At 48.9% G+C, this 10,270-nt stretch overlaps 1 protein-coding gene across 1 annotated transcript; it reads right to left on the bottom strand.

Annotated features, from left to right (window-relative positions):
- Nucleotides 1-5,136: 5,136 nt before the first annotated feature.
- CCIN (calicin) lies at nt 5,137-8,928 on the bottom strand. The gene is made up of 2 exons (XM_019454511.2): nt 8,812-8,928; nt 5,137-7,358 (listed from the first exon to the last, which is right to left on the bottom strand). Exon 2 carries the CDS (start codon nt 6,965-6,967, stop codon nt 5,201-5,203), a length of 1,767 nt encoding a protein of 588 aa, XP_019310056.2. The 5' UTR covers nt 6,968-7,358; nt 8,812-8,928; the 3' UTR covers nt 5,137-5,200.
- Nucleotides 8,929-10,270: the final 1,342 nt, after the last annotated feature.

Raw genomic sequence — 10,270 nt, 5'->3', positions numbered from 1 at the left:
CAAGAACAGCATGGTAATTGTAATGGCCCAAACTGGAAATGACCCACATGTCCATCAACAGGAAACTAGATAAGGAAAATGACATATTCATATAAAATAGCATACAGACGTGAAACGGATGGAACTAAACCTACATACAACAACATGGATAAGTTATAAAACATAATTTTGAATGAAAGGAGCCAGACACAAGATAATTCATACTGTACAATTTTCTTGTGAAGTTCAAAAACAGTCTGACCTAATCTATACTCCAGAAATGCCTATTTAGATAATAAAACTATATCGAAAACCCAGGAACACATTATCATAAAGGTCAGAGGGGAGAGAAGAGATTATAATCTGGAAAGGGGCTAGATAGCTTTTGAGGTATTGGCAATGCTCTATTTCTAGCACTCAATAGTGGTTACAAGGATATTTACAGTAACTCATTAAGCTACACGGTCATGCATCATTGCTTTTCTGCATGCGTTGTATTCACAAGAAGGGTTATTGAGCACGTGTCTCATTTCTTGATAAGTGTTCTAACTTACATGTGATGTGTTTACTTTGTTCAAAGATGAAACACTGATCTTTCAGAAGTAAACGTGGAATGTTTTATGTCATCCTTTAAATGGCGTAAAATACACAACTAGACATGGGATGATGGAGCTTCTTCTCAGGAATGCGAGAGGTGAAGATGTAGAGTAGGCATGCTTGGTCGCAGGTATTTTCTAAAATACTTTGAACAAATCTTGGACATTCTAATTCTAAAATAAATGGGTAGGTAGGAAAGCATAGACTTGCCATGAGTCTGTGGCCTAAATGAAATAGTACACTATGACTGTCAGTGTTGCTGAGCCACACTGTCTGTGTTTTGTCCTCACAGGACACTTCCTCAGGAAGAAAGCTTTCTCTGAGAACAGTGGCATGCGGAAGAGGAAAGGTTATTAAGCAACTGTCATAAAATAAGTCCATGAAAAGATGCTTAATATCATTAGTCATCAGGGAAATGTAAATCACAACCACCATGAGATGCCACTTTGCTCCCACCAAGATGACTATGTTTGGAAAGAGAGATAACAAGAAGTGTCCACGAGGACGTGGAGAAATTGAAACGGTCATACATTGGAAGTGGGAATGTAAAATGATGCATCTGCTTTGAAAACAGTCTGGCAGTTTCTCAAATAATTGAACACAGAGTTACCCTATGATCTAACAATTCCACTCTGAGGTGTATATCCAACAGAAATGAAAACATATGTGAACACAAAAACTTGTACATGAATGCTCACAGAGCATTCTTCATACTAGCTGAGAAGTGGAAACAACCCAGATGGCCATCAGTTAACTGATAAATGAGTAAATAACATGTGGTCTATCCATACAGTAGAATGTTACTCAGCCATAAAAAAGGAATGACGTACTGGTATATGCTACGACATAGATGAACCTTGAAAACATTAGGCTAAGTGAAAGCCGGTGAAAAAGTCATATATTGGGACACCTGGGTAGCTCAGTCGATTAAGCATCTAACTTGACCTCAGCTCAGCTCTTGATCTCAGGGTCGTGAGTTCATGCCTCGCGTTGGTCTCCACGCTGGGCATGGAGCCTACTTAAAAAAAAAAAAAAGTCACATATTGTACGGTTCTATTTAGATGAAATGTGTAGGACAGGCTAATCCATAGAGACAGAAAGGAGACTAGTGGTTGCCTAGGGCTGGGAAGATGAGGGAGTTACAAGTGACAGCAAAGAGGTTCCAGGCTTCTTTTGGGGGTGATGAGAATGTTATAAAATTGTGACAATGATTGTACAACTCTGTGAATATCTAAGAGTCACTGAATTGTACACTTTGGTTGAATTGTATGGTATGTGAATTATATCTCAATAAAGCTTTTCAAAATATGTCATCATTCCATCATGCTATTTAATATTTCTGAACAACCTAACTTGGACAAAGCACCCCAGTTTTTAGTATTTTTTAACCTTTATTTATTTTTGAGGGATTGAGAGAGAGAGAAAGAGAGAGTGCACCGAGCAAGGGAGGGACAGAGAGAGAGGGAGTCACAGAATCTGAAGCAGGCCGAGAATTTGACTCTACATTCAGCTCTGCCAGCCTCCTCAGGGTAGTAAGCTTCAAATGTTTCAGCCTTATGGTCTAATTTTAAGGTGGGAAGCGGTTAGGAAAGAAGGAAGAGGGAGAAAAGAAGGACCACTTGGGTTAATAGATCAAATTAGAATCCTACCATGCCAAAGATCTCCCTTTTTAGCAAGCACCCTAGTGATTCTGCTGCAGCGGGGGGACAGGTCAATTCTGTCCAAGACTACGAGGGAAAGAACTGACTGAGAAAAGGACAAAGAGGACAGTGTCGTCAGGAGACGGTTTGGTGGCATGATAGGAACAGAAGCCAGACTGAGTGGTTTAGAGATTGATCTGGAAGCAAGAGGTGGAGCCAGAGAATAGATGCACAGGAAGCTCAACTAAGGAAATAGATGAGCAGAGAGCAAGAGCTGGACTTCAGGGCCAAGGAGGGTTTGTTTCCAGAAAAAGACAAACTTGAGAATATTTGTGGAATAAAGAGAGAAAATCGGGAAGGGGGTGTAGAGAGAGAAGGAACTGAGGGTCCTGAGAAGTTGTGAGGTGACAAAATGAGACCCAGGGGAGGGGATCAATGCTGAATCCTGGAAGGACAGCTCTTCCTCTGGGATGCAGGAAAGCAGCAGAAGGTCTGGAGAGAGTTTTGGTAGATGTGGGCTTGTTCGTGGAGCTCCGATCATTTGACCTCTATTTCTCTGGACATGTGGTGGCAGAATGAGAGGTAAACAGTTGAGAAAGAGGAGAGAAAAGAGTGGGGCCCCAGGACACCAGAGAGGGTTAGAGAATGAGCCGTGGGGAACGTGAGAGGTGACGCGGTGGCCAGATAAGCCTGGTGGGGTGGGGGTGGGGCAGGTGGGCTTAGCCACGTGGATCTGTAAGATGCTGTTGTTCTTCCAGCTGGAGGACAGCAGTGAGGTAAGCAGAGGTGGGGGCTACCCAGCGCTGAAGAAGTGAGAAGGGCGGGAGAAATTCCAGAGAAGAGGTCAGCTGTGAAGTGGAAGGTCCTCGCCTGCAGGGAACAAAGTAAGACTGGGCAGAAGGCAGGCTTTGAAGCCAGAGACCACCCAGCAGCGAGGTCAAGAAGATGATGCTGAGCAAGTCAAACGGCGCTGAGAGGCAAAAAGAAGGGGATGGAGCAGGTTTGAACGACAAAGCTACTTAAAGCGTCCTGTACTAATACGGTAGCCACTAGCCTCCAGGGTCCTCACGTGGTTGGTTAGTCCAAATGCGCTTGTGCTGTAAGTGTAAAGTACACACGATTCCGAAGGCTTCGTACGAGAAAAAAAGAATGTTAAACATCTCAATAAATGCTTGCCCTGATCACTTGTTTAAATAATGTTTGGATATATTGCGTTAAATAAGATACATTAACGTTAATTTCACCTGTTTTTTTTACTCTCGTAGCATTGCTTCTAGAAAAATTTAAATCACATACGTGGCTTGCATTGTATTCCTGTTGCACAGCACTGCTATAGATACTCCCTTACTGGGGCATGGATTGTCTATGTCATACCCGCGGCCCCAACGCCCGGAACAAGGACCTGCGCAGAGAGGCCTCAGTGAATGGTGTGCATGTGAACTGATGAGAGGATGAATAAATCAATTCATGAATGCGTGAGGGGAAAAATAAGGATTATATATTAGTACGCAAATGAATGAAAGGGGAACAGAGACAGTTAGAATTGAGGACTGCTCATCAAAGCTTTGCGGTAAGGGGTCTCAGAGAGCATTTTACGGGACTTTACTCATACAAAGGCTCAAGAACCTGGACCCTTGCCACACTCTTATTTTCCTTTAAAAAAAAATGTACTCTTTTGGCACTTTTATATATGCCAGGGCTGTCCTAGGCATTTACATGTATTAACTCATTTAAGCTTCACCCTATGAGGGAGGTGGTGGAATTGGCATTTAAATCAGGCCAACTGGTCCCCATGTCTGTACTCCTAACTACTATACCATCCTGTCTCTCTTAGCCCCTCTCATCCCCAAGTTTCTCCAGCAGAGACACATTAGTCACCCCTTTATCTACAGGGGATCTGTTCCAAGACCCCTAATCGATGCCTGAAACTGCAGATGGTACTGAACCCACTGTATTATGTTTTTTCCTATAGAAGCATTTCTCTGATAGAGTTTAATGTATAAATTAAGCACAGTAAGAGATGAACAACAACAACAAATGATGGAACAATCTTAACAATATGCTGTAATGAAAGTTGTGTGAATGTGGTCTCTCTTTCCGTCTCAAAATATCTTATTGTGCTGTACTCCCCCTTCTTGTGATGATGGGAGATGATAAAATTCCTGCATGAGCAGATGAAGTGAGGTGAGTGACCGCGTTGTGACATAATGTTAGGCTCTTACTGTCTTCTGATGATACATCAGGAGGAGGATCATCTGTTCCTGGATCACAGTTGACCATGGGAAGCAAAGCCACAGAGAAGGGGGGACAACTATATAGATTTGTTTTTTCTCCCTTTAGTGATCTCTCTTTTGCTCGCAGTCCCTCAAACCCTGTATTCCTGGAGAAAGTTTTCCATGAACTTTGCTTACTGAAAACAACTGTAAGTAACCCCCCAACTTCCCCACAAATGAGACACAAACACACGATGGCTGCATAGTCAAATACAACAGCCAAGTAACCATGCCTCCTCTGTTCCCTCTGCCTCCATCCCTGAGCCTTTCCCACACCACTTTCTTCACCCTCCCCTACCTCACTCCCAGACCGTGAGTCTCCTGTCCCAAACCTGGGATCTGCCCTCCCCTGCCTTCCTGGGCAGACTCAAGGGGAGTGAGTGTTGGAGGAGCCTGAGGCTCTAAGCAAATGCTTTATCTCTCAGTCGAGTAGATGCCAGCAGAGATGACTACAGAGGATAGAATGGGGGCTTTCCGGACACCACCTTGGCCAGTGCCCAGGAGTTGCTTCAGTCCCACCCACCAGGGACTCCATTCCAGCCTCAGCTTGGATCCCTCCAGGGACAGAGCAGCCCTAACCCAGGATCTCCTCTTTCAGGGCCAAACATAGACTGGAACACTAAGAAGGAACCAACAGGCCACCTTCCTCTCTTTCTCTCATTAAATTGTGAATAATAATGCATTTACTTATTCTCCCACTTAAAAAGTTGTTTAAATCCTTTGAAGAATCTTGCAAGGTAGCTTGGCTAGACAGCAGGCAGGACAGTCCAGTGCTTCCGGTGGGGGGGCCAGGGTCTTCCACTCGCCCATCTTTTGGTCCAACAAGTAGGCGTTTGGGTTGATGGTGTAGTCCTTTGTCTGGACATCACTGGCTGTGGTGACACCCCCACAGACAAACACTTTACTGTCTCCAATGGAGCATATAGCATGGGACACATCCAAGGGGCAGTTGTTGGGCAAGAGAGGCACCGAGGTGGTTGTCTTGTTGGCCTTTATCTTCTGCAGGTTGATTTCCACACTCTGCCGGTGGCTGTGTACACAGAGGATGTTGTCCTGGTGGAAAGAGAGCAAGGGCCGGTGGTTGAACTCAATGGGGAAGGTGATACACTGGACCACATCCCCAGTGGTGGTATCAAAGCAGTCCACCACTCCAACCCGAGAAATGTAGCCCTTCACCAAGCACCGCCCAGTGACAATGTACAGGTTCCGGTCACCCTTGGTGATCACGGCTGTGCCATCCATAGGGATGCTCATCTTCCCTGCCAGGCACCAGGCCTCCTTGCGCTCATCATAGCGATAGATGTTGGAGACATACCGCCTTGGAGCAATGCTCCCACCCACTGAGTACACTGTCCCCCCGCAGGTCACCATGGTGTGGAAGACAAGCCCAATTGGCAGGTCTGGCAACTTGGTCCAGGAGTTGTCATCCATGTCATACCGCCAAGCTGTCTTCAGCCCTGAAATCTGCTCAGTGGTGCCACCAGAGATGTAGATGTAGCGACCAGCCGAGGTGGCGCTAAGTGCTGCTGCCCGATAGGGCATCTCTGACAGCTTCAACCACAGGTTCTCCTGGATGATATAGGCAAACACGCCATTGTTGAACTTGCCATGGGCCTTCTGGCCCCCTAGGATGACCACCGAATCAAGCAGGGCGCCTTTCCGCTGGTAGCTCAACAGGCTGCATGGCCTCTCCTGTTTTCGGTCCATAAGGACACTCTCAATCAGGGTCACATGGGCCGAGCTGTTCTCCATGCCCATCAACTTGTTGCTGGCAAACATCAGTGTCTTGTTGGAGACGGCATTAAGGTTGATGTAATTGAAGAACTTCTTGAAATACTTCTCCCGCTCATCCTTCCGGAAGTGCACCCAATTGATGAGTGCGCTGAGAGCCTGGTCCTCATTGAGCACATGCAAGTTTTCATCTCGGAGCAGGCGGCCAAAGATGACAGGTGGACAGCGCATGAAGTGCATAGAGCCCTCGGGACTCGCCCAGTAGTGGAAGTTGTCACGAATGCCAGAGTAGGCCAAGTCTGATACCTCTTTGAGCTCAAACAACTCAGCCAAGAAGAGGTAGCGCAAGCAGTTTGCTCGGCGGATGGACTTAATCAGGAAGTCATTACAGTGGATTCGAAGGCGTGGTGTGTTGAAATACTGGGCCCCACGCAGGAGCTCCTCCACGTTCTGCTCCGAGATCACCACCTTGCCGCTGTAGAAGTAGTCCAGGAGCTGGTCCACTGTGGCCGGACTCAGGTAGTTGGGGTCAATGGTGATAAAGAGCTCATCGGTGGTCTTCATGTCATTGCTGGAGATGAGGCTCTTCACCAGTGGAGAGACAGCAGCCAGCACGTTGCGATGTGCAAAGAAGACATGGTGGTCCACAGTCAGGGCCATGTCCCAGTACTCTTTGCGTTTCCTCTGTTTGTTCAGGTTCTGCAGCACGAAGCTGTTGTAGTTTTTCTCCGTGAATTCCAATTTCATGGTGCTTCTTGCTGGCTGAGGCAGAAGATCAGCGGCAGGTACTGGAGAACAGACTTTCTCACGCCTTTGGGATTCAGATTGATGGTTGTTTGCAGAGCAGTTGATCGGAGAGGAGGGGGGCTGGGAGAGAGGGTGATGTCATAGAGTGGATGAGGGCATCACAATGCCAGCCCCCTGAGGCCCCTCTCAGAGGCACAGGACCTTTCTCCCCTTTGATGGCTCCAACGTGCCACGGCTAGATCCCCTGCCAGGACTTAATGCCCTGGGTCCAGAGCTCAGGAGAATGGGTTGCAGCTCTAATCTGGGACTTTTCCAAACTTAGTTCAAGGTTATATCCGGAATGTTAGAGCCAGTTTGGGTGGAGGGTGGTATGGGAAGAGAAGAGGGGAAGCTGAGGGAAGAAAGGAGATTTTTGGATTTAGAAGAATCTCCCCATGGATAGGAGGGAAACAGACCCAGAGAAGGGAAGGGACTTGCTCAAGATCCCACAGCAGGTTGGAAGTAGACTAGGGCCTGGAACTCAAGCCTTCTCTAACTCAGTGTTCTTTACCTTTCCAGGAAGCTCCTAACTCCCTAGCTCTCCCCAGTCTCTGGTTCTCAGGTCTCGAGGTCCCTTTCTCTGCCAAGGCTCCTGGCCATCAGAGAATTTCAGGCTCTGTCCTTTGCCTTCTGACCTTTGTAGCCAAGGACACCGTTTTTCTTTAAAATGGAGAGACAGAGGCTACTAGTTGGAGCAGGGATACAGGAGTTAGCCACACACTGGCGGACGGGAGGGCCTCTGAAGCTCTGATTATTTCAGTTCCACAGCAAACTGGGACCTTCTCTCCACATTTCCAAGTCTATAGTCATGCAGCTTTGGGAGCTGCGGTGGGTCAGCTCTCTCCATCAAGTGTGGACTTGGACCAGTGGCTCAGACTCTTCTAAACTTCGGTTTCCTCATCTGTGAGATGGGAATAATAGTACCTGCTTCAAAGATCCTTAAGAGTTTAAATCAGAAAATGACTAGACAGTGTTAAGCACAACGTCTGGCGGGTAGCAAACGTCCAATAAATGTTAGCTGCCGTTAGTTTATTAATCTATTAGTTCGCTCAGGGCTGGTGTCCTTGGCTGCTCCCTTCCTAAATGCCTCTCTCCGTCTGGTTGGCTTGTGATGGTGGTGGGGGGTCTGGAATCCCGCGTCCCCTCGGAGGGGGGGGGCGCTCCCCGAGCCCCGTCCGGCCACGCGGTGGAGCTGGAGGGCCATCTCCGGCCACGGAGGCCCCGACTGCCACGCCCCTCCTCGCTCGCAACCGCAGCGGCTCCAGCTGGGAAAGCGGCGCGGCGCCCCGCCCCGCCCCGCCCCCTCTTGCCACGGGGTTCCGCGCCCCCGGCCGCCGGTGGCAGGCCCTCCCACGTTCACCACCCGGCCTCCGGTGCCCGCTTTACAGGTGGCGGCCCCGGGGAGAAGCCGTCTCAGACTCGGGGCGTCACCCCTCGGCAACCCGGGCGGGCGTGGGGTTCCCCGAGTGCCCGGCTCCTGCAGAGAGTGGAAGAGCCCGGGGGCCCCACCCGCACCAGCCTTTGGGGGCCCCCAGCGAGGGGCTCAACTCGCAGGCATTTGCCGGGAAGGCCAGATGTCACAGAGAGGACCTGGGCCCGGAGCCCCACTCCTGACCCTTACGTCGTCCTTAGCGCCCCCACTAGGAAACCAGTGTTGCCTGGAGCGTGGGGAGCGTGAGCCTGCCGGCTCTTCCCCTGCCCGGCTTGGTCCACTTATTCATCGTCTCTGCACCACATCCTTCCAGTTTAGACCTGGCTTTTTCGTTGGGGATTTGGCAGCTTGAAAAGTATTTAAAAGTACTTACGTTTGAATGCTGAACTTGTTCACCTTGATACCTGAATGGAATAGAGGCACTCAGTCTCTTGACCTATCCCTGCACAAGGCTAAGAACTAATGTTTTTTTCCCATGAAAAGAAGGCTGACTTCAGCCCCTCCACCACAGACTAGCCGCGAGGTTTAGGTGGACCCCTCTCTGTCCGTTTTCTCCATGTGAGGCTAACTGAGCTCTAAATGCTTCACCAGCCCTGATCTCGCGAGAGGTGGCTGCCACCTAGGTGCAGGTGAGACCTCTTGGTGTTGATGCCGGCCGCTTTTTCATCCATTGGCATCTAGGCTTGCCCTTGTGAGAGGCCGGCAGACCTCACCTCCACGGGCGTTTCAACCAGTAGAGGATGGGTGGGGTCAGGCCTGTGGTTGCATCCACCCCTTTGCCCCCACATCTTTCAGCCTTAGGGGCATTTTGGTGGAGGAGGTGGCCGGGCCCCTTTACGTTTGTTTCAGGCACCAGAACACCAGGGCAGGAAGTCTCTCCAGTTACGAAAGTTGGGCACAGGGGGTGTCACGGGACCTGAGAAGATCCAGTAGACTTAACTCTTTGTGCCAGACCTGGTACAGCCGGACAGACTGCAGCCCCGAGTGGGGAAGGGAGCACAACTCTGAGAGCACAGGGCTAGAGCCTGGAGCCAGGGTTCCTAATTCCTTCCTCTGCTCTCTGGCGACAAAGGAGAACTGGCGATCTGGCTTGTCTTTGGCTCTTACTGATTGTGGGAGTTGCTGTCTTTAAGAGATCCATTAAAGAAGTGAAATCAATGCCCACCCGCTCAGCCAGCTTTGTTGCCTGGCTTTTCTTCAGCCTAGAGTGCTCTTCTGGTCAGCTTTTTTCTTTCTCCAGCCAACTGACGAAACAGACTCCAACCTCAAGAGCCTGGCTGCATGCCAGCATCCACCACCCTGTTATGTGTGTGCATTGGGTGGAAGCAATTGGGTGGGAGCTGCCAGGAAGTTCACTGACTGGTCATTCAGTCCCTGTTGCTCAAGGTGGTTGCCCAGGTGTGGCCTCAGCCCAGTCTTTTTATTCCCCCCATCCTCAGCTTTCTGACCAGCTCATTATTTGGTTGAATAAGACTCCCTCAGGGAGGGGACCCTACTATTCTAACCTTCTGGAGAACAGCAGTTGACATTATCATTTTGTTGGGAAGCCCTGAAGATGAGGGGTATGTTTTAAAGATACACAGATTTGGGGCCCCTGGGTGGCTCAGTTGGTTAAGCGTCTGACTTCGGCTCAGGTCATGATCTCACGGTTGGTAGGCTCGTGTCAGGCTCTGTGCTGACAGCTCAGAGCCTGGAACCTGCTTTGGATTCTGTATCTCCATCTCCTTCTGCCCCTCCTCCGTTCATGCTCTTTCTCTCTCTCTCTCTCAGAGCTAAATGAACATTAAAAAAAAAAAAAAAAAAAAAGACTTAAAAAAAAAATAAAGATACAC

Source organism: Panthera pardus, unplaced genomic scaffold (genome assembly GCF_024362965.1).
Source record: "Panthera pardus isolate Hobbes unplaced genomic scaffold, ASM2436296v1 HiC_scaffold_20, whole genome shotgun sequence".
NCBI classification, from domain to species: domain Eukaryota; kingdom Metazoa; phylum Chordata; class Mammalia; order Carnivora; family Felidae; genus Panthera; species Panthera pardus.
This window is presented reverse-complemented; position numbering and strand designations above follow the sequence as displayed.